The following is a 19,780-nucleotide window of genomic DNA, read 5'->3' on the forward strand; positions in this document are numbered from 1 at the left end:
ATATTATCTTTATAACTTAATTTTAAAATAAAAAATATATTTGATTTCTGATACTTTATATTTTGTATGATTAGAAATGACAAAATTACTTAGAGATTAAATTATGCTTAAGATTTATTTTTCACAAATTAATTATTTAAAATTATTTTTATTAAAGTATTTATTTTTTAATGAAATTGGATTTTACAAACAAATTCTCAAATTTAGCACTTAATTATGTCGATAAAATTTACATCTCGCAAAATTCGACATTTTAGCAATTTACCAAAGAGCTCTGAACTAATAAAGAGATTTGTCCTTTTTATTTCAGATGGCACCGTAATTATGAGCGAGACTATTCAAGATTACGATATCCAAGTCATGGTGGGCTGTTATTTTCCTGCGGAATTCCAGGGCGAATTCGTGACACAGGACAACGGAAAGGGCGTCGGAAGCATGGCGAACGAGCCTATTCAGTATTCTGTCATTAACATCACCTTCAACGCGATACCGGCATGGGGCTACTGCTACAAGAGAGTCGGCGATAACGTGCTGTTAAGGGACAGGTCAGTTAACTCGACAAATTACAAACATTTCCTACATCGAAGAAAGTGTTGAGATTCCAGTTAGCGGTTTATGCAGTTAACGATTAGAAAAGTCATGTCTATATACAAGCGACTCGATAGGAATTATCGTTAAATCAATGGATCAATAAATTAATGTAGCAAGGATATAACATTTATCATTCGATACACTTTCTTTGATAAAGAGCTAATTAACATGCGAAATTAATTTAATATGTGAAAAATTAAAGGCGACTTCCCAAATTAAATTGAGTAATGATCTCATCATGCACGCAATTATTAGTTTAATTTACTTATCATCATTAAATTATCTCAGTAACTTTATTCTTATACATTTTTATACATTATTAAACTTTCTGTGTAATTGAATTATCAAGCAGTACATGACTATATTTTTTCATCTTTATCAATCTCGCGCATCTTTAAACTAAAAGTGTTAAAGTCTTAAAAGCCGCGAACGATCGTCGCGAAAGTTTACAGACACATAAAAGAAAATCTTGAAAGCGCGGTACCATAAAACATCAAAGTTTTGACTTATTGATAAAACAAGAAAAAACGGAGTTTTGATCGATGCGTTCAAAGAATGATGGAATAGTCGATTTAAAAGTAACGGTATATTTACAGAACGATGCATTTGTAGCTAGGATATCTGCAACTTGTCGTACATGTGTAAATGCCGTTAAATGGGATACAGCAAAACAGTGTTGAAAGGATGAATCCATGATGAATCCGTTCCTAACACGATGACAAAAAATTCAGACTTCTCGTTTTCTTAGCAATATTTGAAATGCTCTGAAAATAAATTATTAGAAATAAATAATTACAATAAATTATAATGCACTTTATATACACTTCAAAGTTATATAATTTGCATGTGGTTTCGTGTATATTTTCAAAATTATTTTGAGTTGGCAATTTGACGAATATATTACAAAATGTTAATCTTTTTCTCTAATGAATTTTATTTTAGGATTTTAATGTAAAAAATTTAATGAAGAAAATATATATAATACTGTAAATTGAGAATTATTTGATTAAACTTTCACTGATTCGAAATTCGTTGAAATATTTATAAGAAAGTTCGAGAAGAAATGCTATATAAGTCTATATAAGTCACTTTCTATATCGCTTTCTATATATGTAAGTCACTGCAAGTCTGTCTAGACGGGAGAATGTGGGCGGATTATTCGCGCTCGAAAGAGCTTTTTTTATCAAAAAAAATAAAATTCGAAGACGACGAAGGGATATTGCCGTCGCGGAAAATTTAAAGGGTGTGAAGGGGTTAAGGTTAAATTAGCTCGCCAATGTCTCTCGGGATACCACGACGTCTGCAACTCGTCTGAATCAAAAATAGCCGGCTTTCCAGACACTCGCGTATTGCGAACCCGAGCTAATTCTAGAAAGAGGACGAAAACCATAAAATAAAAAAGAAATGATGAAACATCAAGACCTCTCCGCGCCCTAAATCCATATTGTTTCAAGACTATCCTTCTTGAAAAAAGAGGAATAAAGAGAAAGAAAAAAAAGAGGGAAGAAATTTATTATCAAGGGTTACACGGAGGAAAGGGAGACAATTAAGTATTAGATACTATTTATAAAACCACGGCTACTATTTATTAGAAAGTCTGGACGTTTACATTTTTTATGTATTTCTTTTATTCATAGATGTTTAATTTTATATATATAAGATCAAACTATATACATATATAGATCTTTATTTATATATATTTTTTAGAAAAACGAAATGAGAAAATAGAATAAAAATGATTCGGCCATTAAAAGATTCACGGAGAATTTCAATGTCGCATCTCATAGAGATCCAAAGTTCGAGAACCTCGTCGCGCCAATCGATAGTTCTTCGATGCATCTGAACGCTCACGCAGCCATGTGGGTGTTGTCCGCACAAGTATGCATAAATTGGCATACACGTGAGAGCCCACCCCTTTCTCTTCTTCTTCTTCTTCTTCTCTGGACACGATCGTATACTTCGCGATTCACGTTGAATCGTTAACGAGCTACCACGCTATGAATATTCCGAGAAATCATATCTTTGGCTGTCTTTATTATCGTCACCGTCGCATTTACGATCTTGTTCAGGTCTGCAACGTGATATTATATGTTCCGTTTTATGACAACGAACTTTATAGATCGAAACATAAGAACACAAAGATATAATAAATTTCATTTTTAAATACTCGTATTTGATATCGTATCAAATACTCGTATTTTTTGATTCGGCTGATAATTATCGTAAATTCAATTTTTTTTATTTCTCGTTATTGAGTAGCCGACTAGCTTATCATAATAATGATGCATTGCATAAGTCTCCCTGAAGGATTTATCATATACGGATAGATAAACTTAATAGATATACTTGATATACTTGAGATATACTTGAGTATGTAAATGACTGCGATCTCTATTCATATGTATCACTCGAGGCAACTGGTTAATTGCTTGAGATTTGATCGCGGCTTAATTGCCGTGCATTTTTTGCCTTCCGTCGCAACGTTCCATTTAATCGATGTGTCCCACGATGATGAATTTTATGAAACGTTGGTCACACGTTATTTAAACGACAGTGACATGTTCATGCGTCACTGTCGCGAAGATAGTGTCCTACCGGCAAGGTCGCGGCTATTATAAGAGATAATCGCAGCTTGTAATAATAATTTGCTGGGGCGCGACTAGCAATACCCTGCGAAAAGTTGTACGCGAATTCGCGTAAATTGCCTTTCCACGTACGCGGTTGTCGACAATGTTCTCACACAGGAGGATAATCGCTAATAACCGCGCGTTTGCCGCGAAAATTTCTCCAATAGGATCCCCGGCGAAATACGGTTGGTTCGTTCGCGTAAGGATTATAATGCGGTCGCACGCATCCAGCTTACGCGACCACAAACGTAATAATATTCGAAATGCACGCGAGATTATAAAACATGATATAATTATTAAAAATAGAACATTAAAGTTATATTTTATTTTTTCAGTAATTTTAAATTCTCCGTGTGTCTTTGCAAAGAAACTACGACAAGACAATCGTTATCTCCGATCCTGTTCTCACATTTATTTCTACAGGGTATTCCACAGAAAATTGCTGAAACTAATCAGCTGTCATTTTTTACTGCATGCAGTTATTGAGAAAATAAAAATTGTGTTGAAAGAAGGAAGTCTGCAGTCATGGATTTAAATAAAATGTTTGTATATCAGTTTTTATTTGATTGACAAAAAAGTGCCAACTACTTATAAAAATTTAATTTTTCCGAGCTCTTCCAAAAATATTGTCTTGCCGATCATTACGATATTATTTCAATTTGACGTTCGCTCGTGAACCGTCCGGTACAAGGCGCGCTTATGCGTTTCATGGCACAACAATCGCTCTAAAGCCGTTGAAAAACGGCATCGGAAGAGAATACATCGTCCCCGAGGATGCTGCAAGCTCGCGCTCGTGAAACGGGCCCCACCTCCAGCGATCGGATAGAACAGAGGGCCTGTTGCATACCATCTTCTATCATTAATCTCCGTGAAGAGACGGAGGAGTGACTAGCCGAAGATGGTACGAGCGTCTCTTCCCCAGTTTTCATGTATCCCGCCTCCGTGTTCTCTAAGCTCGCGTTGACGAGCTAGCTCTCCTCCGGGATCACTGTGTCGGGAACAACAACGTGTCGCATATTTCTTAAGCCGGCTCCACACACGGCTCATTTGTCACTCTAATTGTGAGGCGTAGAGATGTCCGGATTCCGACTCCGTTGACAATCGGTTGAATCAATCATTAATAAAATCTCGTGAGAAATGAAGTCTACAAGGAATGCTAATTTATGATACAATTATTACAGGAGAATGTTAAATAAATTTCTTTATGCGAAATTAGAGAATTTGTTCCTCATGTGAGACGCAGCCTTACCATAGGTGCGTGTACAGGTATGCAAATTTGATTCGAGCGCAATTTACATTTCGGGTCAGTGGGATACGACACCGCAGTTGGATGACGATGATGATGATGATGATGATGATGACAGTCCCACGACAAAAAGCGAACGCAACTCCATTCGTATGTAATCAGGTTGACAGGTAGGATGAAAAACAAAATAAAATAGCTGAAGCATTTGTAAAATGCGAATGGTTCCGTATTAAACGTGTCGAAGGGACGTTATTGACCTGGATATTGTGTGCATCGTATCCTCCACTTTCGTGTTTCAAACTCATTTCACAAGTTTGAAGCAGTGTAGTTTTTGACATTTCGTTTCGCGTGCGATGTAAATTGCATTTCAGTTTATACGAACTTTGCTACATCGATCACACGAAATAAAAAAGACTTACGATAACGCGTCAATTAATTCCGTAGACTATTTATAGCGCAATCTAAATATAGTCTATTATCCTGATAATAAACTATAGATCTAATTATTCTAGGCAGCAGAACGAATATCATTATAAATAATAAACAATATTTTAATTGCAAAAGCAATAAAGTCGATAAAAAAATTAATTCAACAAAAATTAAATTTTTTTCTATCAAGAATGAACTTTAGACACATTGTTTAACACATAGAGAAAGCAACTGTACAGGAGAGAATTTTCTCTTAGAATTTACCTTAAAAATTATGATAATTGTGGGATAATATGGTATTCAAAGAATTTTATGAATTTTTTTTTAGATTAATATTTATCACAATAAAAAAATATATTTATATATATTAATATGTACATAGTAAAATTAATCAAACATATTTTTATATATTATTGTGGTACACATTAATTTTAAGAGAAAATTATATCTGTACATAAGTATGTAAGATATTTGCTAAAGCTATAGAAAAGCAAAGCATTTGCATTTTTATTTTTTAATTTGATTTTCTTATATTTCGAGAAATTAATTGGTCAGAAAAAAGCTTCATAGAAATACGGTCAGTACTGAAATTTATGAAGGCACTTGTGCAGCTGTACTGGAAATAAGAAACTTGTGAAATGACGCCGTCAAGACAGGTATCGCACGGCGAATACTCCGAATTCAGACAAGAATGCTGGTCGTGCACTCGCATAGTCGTTGGTATGGACAAAACCTATCATGTAACATTCTCCAGTTGGCGAATATATCCGGAGGGTTTCCAAGCACACGCGCGCACGTTGCTCTCTTAAAAATCGCTTTCCTGGGCGAGTCTAGAGATCCTATATAAGGCATAGAGAGAAAGAGAGAGAGAGAGAGATCGAGGTGACCATGCGACCGCGGGCCCACACGCTCATTCCCGCAAGTTGCATAATATCGACGTATAATAGGTATTGCCTCGGAGTTACAATTATAAGCGCTGGTATGCGTTGACGTCGTAAACACGTGTACATTTACGTCTGTCGAAGGTACCGCATTGTGATTAACACATCTTGGTGTCCCATTGCGCCATTCTATGCTCGCTGTTCGCTGTACTCGGAAAATCGATCGAGATACAATATTTATGATTACTATGTTAATATGTAAATACGATTTTATATATCCGTGTATAAGGAATGAAACTTCTACAAGTATTTTTCTATGAGAAATTAGAGAAAATACAATTGAGAGAGAATATTTTGGAATCTAAATATCAAGTCTCCTTATTATACAATTAAAAAGAAAGGTGATTATATTAATTTATGTATACAAAGCCAAATAATATTTCTCAATTTTCTCTTTATATTATACGAATGCGTGCTTTTGGCTGCACGCGCTATATGGTTATCCTAATAACTCATAATTATTTAAATAACATCTTTTTATCCCGACGACGATTCTCTGGTACACACCAAATACTGTTGAACAAATGACTCCTCTGCAACTACTATTATTTTTATAATTGTTTGTGAAAAGGTACCAGATAGCGGTCGTGATAGTAAAATGTATCTCTTTTTCTTTCTCTTACACATCCATCTTGTGCACAACAATTATTTGTTTTCACTAAATAAATTTTCTCAGATGCTTACAGTGTTACGAACCAATATTATCTTGTGCTCTCTTAATTTGTTTATTCTTTTAGTATTTTAACCTGCGGCAAAAGTCAATATATGCCTACCTTCGATGTTTTTTCATTTATTTTAAAACAATTTTTTAACCATAGGTACCTTGAAACCGATCAATAAAAATTTAACGAAGAAACCATCTTTTTTTTTATTTATTTAATTATTAGCATTTTCTCCGGTGAAATTTCTTTTACGTCTCTAATTTAACTCGTCTCGAGATATCGCGTGTTGCTACACCAAGTCGTTGGCACCGCGAGGAACAAGAATGATCCTTGTTCTTATCCTTTTTTTTTTCTTTTGCACTTGTCATTGTCCACTTCCTGTGTCGGGTAAGTCGAGTGTTAATTCACGAGATGCTCGTCACGAGAGCGCTAATATCTGCTCTAATCGAGACGCTATCGCGCCACTATTATACAGTCATTAGTGTCGTCTTGTGTCTCACAATGTACCTTTATTTCATGAGAAAATTTATAGAATATTAGAGAGAGAATAGAAGAAAAGCTGGATATAAGATTAGATGTACGATGACAGTTTAAGGATCTGATATCATTTGCCATGCGACATTCTTTTACATTTTTTATTTAATTTTGTGAAAAAAATATTTTCAATTCTAAATAGATTTAGTTTTATAAATATACATTTCTGGTTTATTAATATATCAAAGAATTTTGAAGGTGCAAAAACTTTTTGGCCCTCGAGAAGAAGCCAAATCGTCTCATGAAGACGAGATCCTGAATTTAATATAAGTTTATGAAGACAACGTCGACATTTACTTGAAAGCCTAATACTTTCAAAGCAGAATCCTGATGTGCAAGTGCTAGACTATACAGATTTTAATCAAACTGAGAGGAAGCGGAAAGGGAGAGAAAAAAGGGAGACTCTTATTATTTCTTATTCTACATATATGATGTTATGGCGCGGGTATCGTCATTTCGATATTTTATAGTCGACATTAACGGGGCTCTCGGGATATCGTTTCTTACGATGCTTTACAGCCCGCAGTTAAGTTTTTCCCCAGGCCGTAGTGTTTCAAGTCCTTACTAATTTTCCAATTTCTCCCCTCGGCCCCAGGATTCGTGCGTCATAAATTCCGTAAGTAATATTGCGTTTCCGCTTGCGATTATAGATTGCTAAGGCAATGAGACTATAGTGTATCATATAATTTAGAAAAGATGCTCTTAGTTATGATTGTCTCTGGATTTTGTAGAATTAAATTCAAAGTTAATTTTAAAGGAAATTTTCCTGATTCAAAGTGATTAAAAATAAGGCATTGAAAAATTATATTTAAAAATTACAAATAACAGAACTTTGGTTTCGGTTAATTCTAAGCTATTCTGCGGCAGAATCTTAATCAAGGATTTAGATATATCAATCATTTCATGCTTATATGCATTTTAAAAAGCTGCAAATAAACGATGTTCTACAAGCAGTTTTGTGCTTAGATAATTTCAAAATTAGCCAGATAAAGATAAAATGAAAATATTTAAATTCATCTTAGACAAGATGATTTTAAATATATCTAGATGAAAGATAAAATTATGGTGATTCATTTAAATAACTTTTACATAATATTATTTAAGACCGCTTATGTAAACACGCAGTTATAAAAAATGTAAATAATAAAAGAAATATAAAAATATATTCATATTTTTATTTATAAGTTTTTATCATTTAATGCTTAAATTCTATTAATACCTAAATATTTTTATGTGACTCTGGATAAAATGACGTAAAATTTCATCTGATAATCTACAATATATAATTTTATTTAGATAACAGCAAACACACTGTCTATAAGAGAACAATTTTTCTATTTCAATATCAAAAGATGTGGCAAGTGACTATTGCAACACTATGCATATTAATATTATGATTGTATATATTAACTTATGATATTTGTTGCAGATATAATGATAAGGACTGCATAAGGTGTTTCCGGCTGTTGCGGAGGTCGCGGAACGTCATCGAAGTGTTCTCGGAAGCTCTCGACAGGTGTTATACAGACGAGTTGGCTGCCTTGGCCTCCTGTGACACACTGAACTCCACCTCGATCTTATACCGTAAGTAGAAGCCGGATTTGTCTCGATAATCACGCATTTGCTTGTAAGACAGAAACCACGACCTTATGACGTACATCAGGCTAAATATGAGACATACTTATGATAATGAACATAACTTTATGCTGGTAAAACCGAACGATCTGTCTCAATGACTGCCTTTTCTCACGGTTAAGGAAGTTAAATTATTGCTAATGCGAATTAATGCAAGTTTTTTTGTATCTGTCGAGCAAAAACTGCGGCTTTTCTTAGACGATTGTGAAATTTATCTCGCTGACAGCCGCAGAAATAAATGTAGAACACGCATAGAAAGGTATATAAAATGCTTGACAATAAGTTAGAGATCAGACTTGGCGATATTTCGTTTAATGCTAATATTATTTTTAATAAATATAGAAAAAGAAGAAAATTTACTATTAAAGATATTTAATAATAAAATAGATGAAATAATATAGATTAAATGAAGAAATTTTACTAAATTACATATAATAAATTCTTTTATATTTTTAAAACTTTTTAATCAAATAATTTTTTTATATTTCACTTTGATTAAAAATATATATTTTCATATAAATTTATGGATTATAAATTACATTAATTTTATTTTTTACTTGCTTTTTTTACCGAAGAAAAATATTACGAGCCACATAACGCGTTAAAGAATAACGCATACATTCAGTTGAGGCGAATTAATTAGCATTCTTACATACGCAATGTGCGTATTAGCGTACTCGAGGAATTTGCGGACTTCCGGTTTGTCGAACAAACAAATTACAACGCGACCTCCGTATGCCGAGGGAGGGAGGATTAAGTTCGGCGTACTCGCGCGTCCGCGAATTAATAGTTCTCAATAATTAGCGTTAATTGGCCGCGGGCCCTAGCGGCCAAAAGGAAGTGATGAAGCTTGCGTAACGACGCGGGAACAATGGGCCCCCAAGAATGCACGATATGCACGTCGCGTGCAGAGCGCGTACACGCGTGTGCGCACCGTGATTTTTTCTCACGCGCGTGACAATTAAAACGCTCTTAAAGATGATTGGGATGTAGACATCTGCATAATCGTTCACATGCGGGATGGATCGGATAAATGTCGATTGAATCTCGAAAGGGATGAAGGCGCTAAGAATGAAAACTGACGATCGAAAACTTAAATTTGTGATAAAATATTTTATTACCACTTTTCGTGCATCGAGATGAATCGACGAATTAGGATATAAAAAATTGCGCGATGCAATAGCAACACAGTTGAAAAGTTTGTGTTGAATTTAACAGATATCTATCATATGTCCGAACGGTCCACAAAAATTGTTGTGTTAATTCAACATAATGTGGATATGTTAAATGAAGACATGAATGCTATGATAATATTTTAACACAAAAGAAATGCAAAATTTCAAGTAATTTACAATAAGTTTTGTGTGAAATTAACATAGAGAGTATTAATGTAAAAATGACTAAGATATGTTAATTTTAGATTTTATCATTTCCACTTATAAAATAAAAAATCAACATTTTTTTTTTAATTTTAACAGATAAATCTTATCATAATATAAATTTATTAAATTTTAACGGGAACCGTTTTAACAAGAAGATACAAATTTTCCTACATGTGAATTTTATCAAGATTCATTATCGATGGATAACAAAAAGTAAAATGTATAGGAAATACATACATCGCTCCTCGGATGCGTGAGATTCGCGAAGATTCACGTACAGAGGCGTGCACGCATTCGCGTGCATCGTTATTAGTTGCTTAATGAAGATTACTCGTGAGCATCGATCCCTCGGCTTCCGGTACATTATCACGCACGTTCACCTGGCGGCTCCCAAGGGGCTACACCTGTCGCGACGCGATCGAGACCGTCGGCTCGATTTCCGCTTGTAATCTCGGTTTCACGCTTTGATCCGTGTCGCTACACGCGAGAAACTTCACGGGAACCGAAAATCAGGGTTGGTGGTCCGGCAAAAGAAAACATGATCGAACATCCGTGCGTGAAGCCTTTCAACGAATCTCCCGAAGAAATTCAGGGACGACTTGTCACCCATAAAAAGGCCAAAACGCCGATTTCTCGCAATCTCGTAGATGTGCGAAGAGTTCACATCCGACAAATTTGCTCGCGAAAATATACCGGTCTCAACATTTTCAGGCCGAACAAAAAATAATCAAAATTAAAAAGGCACTAATAATAATTGTTTTTTATTATAAAATTTCGTTTATCTCTATTTTTATAAGTTAAAGATTAATTACATCAAAATGTTCTTTAATGAAGAAAATCAAATTACAGGAGAACAATGATAATTAATTTTTCGATTGTCTTTTCAACCAAGTATTCTAGAGTATAGAAGAATGCTGGAAGAAAAAACGCCGAGATTTCGTCGAAACGACCTCCCGTGTTCCCATCCATTCTTTGTCGTGTTTTATTCCTGTTTCTCTTTTTTTCTGGACCGTCGTCCGTGCAGAAACCAGGTATTCGTCGTCGGAAGCGTGGGAGTGGCCCAAAAAGATTCTCGTCCTAATCGTCCTGCAGTGAAATAAGCGAGGGACACTACATGCCGCGATAATCGGTTGCCGAATAAAGAAAGAGTGTATATATATAGATATATATTGTTAGTTTCTTCAGTTCGCTAAATTATACCGTTGTTGTTTGGCATTTGGGAAGAGAAAATGTTTTTACGCATTCCTAACTTGATGAAGATGCTCTCTGTCGTCGTGTTCTGCCATTCCTTTTCATCTTCGCAAAATTATGACGCGCTTTTTAATGTCCTTTTTTTATTATAATGTTTCAGTTATCAGTCCGACGAACTTGTATTGTGAAATGAATACTTGTATCCATTGTAAGAGAGACATATTTCAATTTTTATATAAATATACTGAACGCGGAATCAATTTTTTTTCACAGATACGTAAGAATTGTGCATAATTTATTTTGACAACATTATTTCAATTATTTTTTATTTATGAGATCATAAAAAACAGCATAATATAACTCGATTTTTAATCAATTTCATATATATTTTTTCTTTCTTTTAATTTAAGGAAAAATTAGCATTTATATAGCATTCTCTATTCCATGTTATGCCATACATACATATAAAAATCGCGAAAATCAGATAAAGAAAATCAATCATTAAAGCCCCCCAACCGCAGTAAAAAGAAATAACATTTTGAAAAATAAATTTCTAAACATTTTACTTTTTGCTCGACGAACTGCATAGTTATAAAAAAAAGCAAAAAAAAAGAAAAAGAGAGGAAGAAAAAAGTTATGGTCGAGAATTATTTATATATGAGAATTATCATTTTAGTCGTCTAACAATAAGATCTTTTTCTAAAGTTCTTCTTTCGAAACTTTTGACAGAAAATATTTTTAAAACGAAGCTATTGGTACCCTACAGATAAAAATAATAATAATAATAATAATATAAAAAGTTATTGGCATATTTTCAGAATAAAATGTGTTATATATATTTATATTTATACAAATATATCGTCAGTAAAAATTTAATTTTAATATTGCAATGTTAAAATCCTTCCCTAGGAATTAATACAAAATTCATGTAAAATACGGTTAAAGTAAAATAAAAAATAATAATAGTAAAAAAATTTGTAATATTCGAAACATGCTACACATTATTTAAATAATAATCACTTTCACATGAAATCTGTACATTTTCACTTTGAAGATACCGCTGGTTTTTCTCTTTTTGCATACCACCGCGAAGAAAAAAAAATAATAAAAGTGATTTGACAATGAGTGAAAAATGCCGAAGCTTTTAGGTGAAAACGTGGTGTGGAATTTCAGTTACTTCCTGCTTATAGATCTCATTGTAACACCGATGAAAACCGGGAGAGCTATTTCGAAGAGATTTTTGTGAATAAAGGATACCTGCGGATTTCATCCTTCGATATCTCGTCTCAATTCATGAAAATTCCGATCACCTTATATGATCACGTCCAAATGTATTCTAATAAAACTCACAATTGAAACCACGTGGGTACGCTCTCAAATCGAGTGTGATTTTATAAAAAATATTACTGATTTTGTATTTTATCAAAATGTAAACTTAAGTTATATTTGAAAAAAAATTCCCAAAATTTTTAATGTCCTCCGTAAATTTATAAATGTAGTATATATATATAATAAATATATAGATCTATAAAAATTTTAATAAGAAATCATAAAAGTTAATAAATAATTTTCCTTCTTTTTCTTCAATAGGTACAAAAGAAATCGGCGATGTGATGATTCGGAATGAATACTGCCCTATTACTGGTTTATATCATTTCAAATACACCCTCAACAATAATTCCGCGTTATCATTCGAGTGCAACACATTCTCTTCCGAATTCAGTAATTGCCCGGATGGTTCGATCTTACATTTGAACTTCAAACGATGCAACTTTGAAATGCACGGTAAGTTTTCTTTACTTCTTCGCAATTTTTAACATAGATATTTTAAAAAAGAAAAATATACACATTAAATATATTTATAGTAAATATTGTTTTATAACATATATTTGTATGTAAGCAAAACAATTCATATTATATATATATTTAAATTTAATCAATAAATAATTAATAGCGAATCGAGAGATTTTATAAATTAGATTTAATAAACAAATATATAATTTTGTTCATATATATATATATATATTATCAGTAAATTAAACATATTGTATATTAAATACAATGTATCGTTATTATTGCTAGTTGATTTATTGTTATAATTAAAGCAGTGACATAAAGGCGAATTCGAAATACATTATTATAATCTCGTTTTAGCAGATCTCGCATACAATTGTTTGGGCAGCTGGCCTGGACCGAACGGTTCCAATTATGTTGCTCTCTGGAATAGCATTGCCAACGATAGCACACCTCAATATAGATGCGGGGTACGTTACATGAAAATTTATCTATTTATGAAACGATAATAAAGAAGTGTACTTGTCTAATACATTGTAAAATGATATTAATAAATATCTTATATACTTAATGTAATAATTAAATAGATCTAAAAAATCTATAATATAAATTTTAATATATATATTTTAATATACATTTTACTATAAGTATATACATATATATATGTATATACATATTTGATATATAAAATTATTAATTTCTCGTGCTAAATAAAATATAATTTTTAGCTATTCCACGTAGATAACAAAAAAGGAAAGACTTATATGGCATTTAGTAGTGATTCGAGCTGCACAAGAGATTTAAATAATTCGACTAGCGGATATGAGACTTTGATTTTGAGCAAAAGTTTAAATCAAAAGAAGGTGCCAGAATATGTGAAGACTCATGTTGCCACGTGAGTATTTTCCAATTATTTTTTAATTATTGTTATAATAAGTGTTATTATAAATATTAACATAATTATAATAAAACAATTACAATAAAATCTATATCCTCTCCTAATAAAATATTAGATTCCCAAAATGGGCACAAGGTGTGTGGGAGCAGTCTCTCATAGTTAATGGCACTATGACTTTCACCGATCTCAATGGCTACAATAGTTATACTTTTATTACGGTGGAGTCCAACGAAGAGACTGGTCGTTACGTTGTGTATTCGAAAAATCAGTGGTAAGTTCATTTATTTACTATTTATGTACATATACATTTTATCAAAAAAAAATTTTTAAATATATTCTTTTTTTTTCTCTATAAAATAAATTTGTTTTCATTATAAATACAGTAACATTCTCGTTTCTATTATTTTACTAATAGTGAAAATTAAAAATAAAATGACCATTTAGTTTTAATTTCAGTGAGGAAGCTGCCTTTGTATGCTTGATGATGAGACAGCGCAGTGAAAACGTATTAGAATTTACGATAGGTAATTACTTGTATTTCATACAATTAATAATTATGCAACAACTTTTTTTATTATCATTAATTGATTTTTCAACAACTTGAAATATTCAAAAGAGAAGAAATCTACGAATAAAAATATTTGTTGTAATAAAATTTCTATCAAACCAAAATAATATAAAACCATATAATAAAAAGATTAATTAAAATAATAATAAAAAATAGAACCGTATAAGATATAAATAACTATCAATATTAATTTTGAGAAGAATCTTTTCTCACTTCTCGTTAATCTATTTCTGACAGATTTTAATTGGTTATAATATAAAAATAATACCCTCAATTTAACAGGGCAGGTCCCTAATCCAGTTCATCGGGATGGTTTATGCGACGACCCCAATCTGGACAAGCCGGTGTGGATGACTCAAGCACGTAAGTTTAAAATATATATATATATATATATATATATATATATATATATATATATATATATATAAGATCTTTATAAGTTATCCATCCAGTGATTTTCCAGTGATATTCTAATACTTGTATTTTAAATCACACATTTTTTAAATGCACAACTATTACTATTGAATGTAATAAATAATTAATAATATTTTGTAACAAGGTATCGAGCGCGCAGTGGAGTCACCTTGTCCAATTACGGGCCAGTATACAGGGATGATAACAGATCTATCAGGAATGTGTGCGGAATTAAGCAGCAATTGCAACACTCGGGAAATAATGTATTTTAAAGTGAGCGACTGCGAATCCGGAGAACTGTATGAAGGTATATACAATTATAAGATTTTTAAACTAAATAAAAAAAAACAGAAATTATATATATATATATATATATATATATATATATATATATATATATTATTAAGACATGTTAGAAAAAGATTACTATATAGTTTAAAAATATTATTGCAAAAATATATTAAATATAATAATTTTTGCAAAATATAATATGATAATATATATATATATATATATTATACAAATCGTTAATTCCCAATTATAATTCCTCTATTTTTTTTTAGATTTGATAAAACATTTCGATAAAATTTTAATTTGAAAATTTATACAAAAATATTTCTTTTCTAAAGTATTTTTGAGTATGTAGCTTTTGTTCGTTGGTTTTTAGAAAGGACATATTTATGCTTGGGACAATGGGAGGAGAAAGGTGTAATGTATACTTATACCATGAGAAACGACACTAGTACAAATGAATGCTTCGTGGGTCTGATTGTCAACGATGAAGAAATATATATCAAGGAAGCTGGTGATCATTGCATACGAAATATAGATCCCAAAACGGAGGGTATGCGTCTCTATAGAAAGGGTAAATATCCTTCTAAAATAACACTTATAATGATATATTACGATTATATTTTTATTTCATGATTTTTAATTTACTGATTTAATTTTTTAACTGAATACTTATATTAGATACTTATATGAAATCAGATACACATACAAGAATCATATAGGAAAATATCCTGAATAAAATCGAATTTTTTTTTCTTTTCTAATTATTGCAACAATAGAGATAGAGAATTTTTATATTGTGATAATATTATTTAAGGACTATGTTATGGAAATTCGCCGAGTCCTGCGCCTACTCCGTTGAAACCGACCCCTCATAATCCAATAATGAGAATTACGACGACTCCGCGATCGAGATTATCACGTAAGAAAAAATATAATATGCAATATATATTCAATTTTTATAATTTCTTTAGATAAAAAGAATATAATTGTTTTTAATTTAATGATTTATTAAATATAATTAAATAATTATAAAATATAACATTTTGTATATATATAAATTTTTCGTGTTATTATTTTTACAATCTATTGAGATTCAGATTAATTAAATATTATTGCTGTGTAATAAATATTTGATTTTTTTTCTTGACAGTAACTACTCGTGTGCCAGGAAACGAAGTTTCATCAGCTTCTTACAAATCGAGAACGTGCATGAATTTCGTACTTCTCATCAGCATCCTCATTGCGTTCTTCGAAGTAGCTTCCTCATATAAGCATGAATAATGATACTGTCTTTCGGAATCAATAGTTACCGAAGTAGTTAATGTATACTGATATTCCGATGCACACATTGCTGCATTTTTGTTATTTTTGTCTGACCGACAATCGAGAAATGTGAGAAGAGCAGTTATTTATTATAAAGACCGACTTAAAATGATATTGTGGAAAGTGTAGAAAATTTTTATATTTATACTTTATTTTTTTCAAATCGCGCACATTACTCTGCATTTTGCGAGATTATTTTTTCAATAGAATTATATAATTGAATGAGAAATGTACGCTATTCCATCGAATGAGCGACATAAGAAATCTTACAAGAGAAATATTTTTTAACGATTTTGAAGAAAATACAAAAGAAAGAGTTAAAAATATATTATAAACTCTTCGCTGATAATAAAATTGTGATTAATTGCTATTTCTTATATACTGTGGATCATTACATTACTATTTATTTAATTAGTTTTAATAGATAAATACGGGAGATATTAGGTCTCGACAGTCATGTTTTATGTATTGCTTCATATGATACAAGAAGTTTTACGTTAGACTTTCGTTCATGAAAATCCAAAGAGCCGTTGTCTGCATGCAAATAAATAATGATTTTTTATGAAACAAGCATCACAAAATACAAAAACAATGATAAAAAAGAAATTTACTACAATTTTGTAAATAATTATATGATAAATTAATTTTATTTTCTGGAAAAATATTTTTAAAGATAAAATGATAATTATATCATGACATTAAATTTTTTTAAATTAAACAAGACAGACACCTGTCAGATTTGTCTACACCCTTATATTATTTAAACTCGATGGTGATATTTTTTTATGATAATGTAAATGAAATAAGATCTTTCTTAAATTTTTATAGAATTTTTGTAGGGAAAAAAACAAGCCATAATAAAATAAATATAGCTTAAAAATATATGAATTATACAGTTTCAAAGACTGACACAAGCTACTATTTTAATATGGTTCAATTTCTAGTTTTCTTTCTTCTCTATTAGAGATAAATGATTTTAGCAGAGATATATATGTAATATTAAGCATAAAAAGAAATATATCTTTGCGAAAAACATATCGAATTTTGTAAAGGAATAAAAAAAACTACAAATTCTGTGTAAAAGTATTAATTAAGAAGATAAGTAAAGGCGTGCCTCATGCTTTGCGTGATTACGAATTTTAGAATTGAAATATATTTTATCATATTTAGTTATAAGATGAAAGACAAATACGTAAATGTGAAAATAAATATCTAATATTAAGAAAAAGAATCTATACATAAAAATCTAATATCAAAAAAAATTTCCATTTATATGAGAGTTGATTAAAAAACAAAGTTTTTTTTAAATCAAAGAACTTTTTTTTAATGCAAAAATATACTTATTCGTGATTTTAATTCGTTCTCACAGTTAAACTAATATGAACAATGAAGATAAGTGTACATATATGTGTAAACTTATTAATTATTTATTAGTATATAATATTGATAATACAACAAATTTAACGAAAAATACACATTACTTTTGCCTGATTATAAATTGTACAGAAAATATTATAAGTAATAAAAAAATATTGTAATAGTGTAAACTTAATGTCATCGAAAATTGAATTTTACGTCTTTATAAATGCATTTCTTAATATTTAACTTGTATTTAATATAAATAGTAGTGAACAAAGTTCACTCTTTGTAATTATGGAGGATGTATAAAAACTGTATAAAAGAGACAAGTAAGCAATAATAAAATGTGTGAGAAATGTGTTACAGAATTAAGATTATTTAAAATAAGATTAAGACATAAATCACAATAGATACATATTTCTATTTCCACAAAACATAACTCAAAGCATTGTCAGAAGCTATATATTATAGAAATATTAATTTCCATCAAAGTATGTGATTTGCATATGACAATTTGAGTTTCTACTTATGTTAACACTTTCAGTTATACATAAGTATTTAATTTAATAGAATTATATAACTGATATACAGAACAAAATGTACTGTAAATAGATGTGACAATAACTGGTATCTTTAAGAAATATTTGGAATTAAAAAAAGGCATCTTTAGAAGATATGTATGTGTGTTCATTGTATTTTATTGTACTAATGAAAGGACTTTTATACTTTTACATGATCCAATGTAAGGAAAATAAATATTTATTGCCAGTGTATTTGTGCAATTTATGTTGCGTGCCTAAAATTAAAAGAAAATTCAAAGAAAATAAGAATCTTACGTGGCCTTTTATTTGATTAAGTGTTATCATCCTTTTAAGACATTTGTTAACAAAGAAAATAAAAAGGAATCATATATATATGAGTAGAAAAATTAGATATTTCATATTGTATTATATTTTATCGCGTGTATTTGTGCAATTTATATTGCATGCCTAAAATTAAAAGCAAATTCAAAGAAAAAAAGAATCTTATGTGGCCTTTCAATTGATTAAGTGTTTTACATTTTTTTAAGACATTTGTAACAAAGAGCATAAAAAGGAATCATATATATGAGTAGAAAAATTGGATATTTTATATTGTTATATTTTATCTTACACATGTCGGCTTTCATATTCCAGGAGGGCTTCCTTCCGCTCTACTCCCCAAGCATATTTATTGCTGCCATTCTTCCCTTTCACACGGTGACATGGTACAATATATGCAATATAATTTTTGGAAATTGCATTTCCCACTGCTATTGCAGCTCTGGGATTATCTATCATCTGCGCAATCTTTTCATATGTAGTAATCGTTCCTTTAGGAATGTTTATTAGAGATTTCCATACTTTAATTTGGAACTCGGTACCTTTCATCAGAACACAAACGGAATGCAGATCGGATGTGTCAGGATGAAAAATTTTCTCAATGATATTCTTCGTCTTATTTTCGTTATCCTTTAATATTTTAGTTATTGGCCATTTCTGCTTTAGAATTTTCAAAGCTTCGTTCTCGTCCTCGACGAATCCTAAATAAATGACGTCTTCGTCGGTGTCGGTTATAGCGATGAGACATTTCCCGAAGGGTGTCTCGTGAAATGCGTATAATTGTTGGAACTTTATATGTTCATTCTTGTATTCGTCTTCTGTTATACTTCGAAATACAACCATAATTACGTTACGAAGTAAAGAATATCGTTTACAATTGTAATCGACGAATGATGTTGAATTTATTTTGTACAGTTTCGAACAGCTGATCGTGTTTACATTACGTATACCTGATGAAAGAATGAGCGCAAGCGCAACAGTATAGCATTGATCGGTCGAAAGTGGCGCGTTATATTTAACAATTTTAGATTC

General features: G+C 30.9%; 2 protein-coding genes across 2 annotated transcripts in view; one reads left to right on the forward strand and one right to left on the reverse strand.

Moving 5' to 3' along the window:
* LOC114932103 (uncharacterized) overlaps positions 1–18,661 on the forward strand; it is a 73,530-nt gene extending 54,869 nt beyond the window's left edge. Inside the window, exons 9-20 of the mRNA XM_029304284.2 lie at positions 311–545; positions 8,460–8,614; positions 12,829–13,023; positions 13,393–13,502; positions 13,761–13,927; positions 14,046–14,201; positions 14,387–14,454; positions 14,781–14,861; positions 15,058–15,219; positions 15,580–15,777; positions 16,021–16,125; positions 16,357–18,661. Of these exons, the coding sequence (XP_029160117.2) occupies positions 311–545; positions 8,460–8,614; positions 12,829–13,023; positions 13,393–13,502; positions 13,761–13,927; positions 14,046–14,201; positions 14,387–14,454; positions 14,781–14,861; positions 15,058–15,219; positions 15,580–15,777; positions 16,021–16,125; positions 16,357–16,487 (1,763 nt within the window). The 3' untranslated portion in view covers positions 16,488–18,661. The remainder of the gene's footprint in view (positions 1–310; positions 546–8,459; positions 8,615–12,828; positions 13,024–13,392; positions 13,503–13,760; positions 13,928–14,045; positions 14,202–14,386; positions 14,455–14,780; positions 14,862–15,057; positions 15,220–15,579; positions 15,778–16,020; positions 16,126–16,356) is intronic.
* agt (O-6-alkylguanine-DNA alkyltransferase) lies at positions 18,567–19,773 on the reverse strand. The gene is made up of 2 exons (XM_029304286.2): positions 19,041–19,773; positions 18,567–18,684 (listed from the first exon to the last, which is right to left on the reverse strand). The coding sequence occupies exons 1-2, from the start codon at positions 19,589–19,591 to the stop codon at positions 18,672–18,674; spliced, it is 564 nt and encodes a 187-aa protein (XP_029160119.2). The 5' UTR covers positions 19,592–19,773; the 3' UTR covers positions 18,567–18,671.
* Between the last annotated feature and the right edge of the window lie 7 nt (positions 19,774–19,780).

This window comes from Nylanderia fulva, unplaced genomic scaffold (assembly GCF_048542155.1).
Source record: "Nylanderia fulva isolate GAGA-0341 unplaced genomic scaffold, ASM4854215v1 Scaffold8, whole genome shotgun sequence".
NCBI classification, from domain to species: domain Eukaryota; kingdom Metazoa; phylum Arthropoda; class Insecta; order Hymenoptera; family Formicidae; genus Nylanderia; species Nylanderia fulva.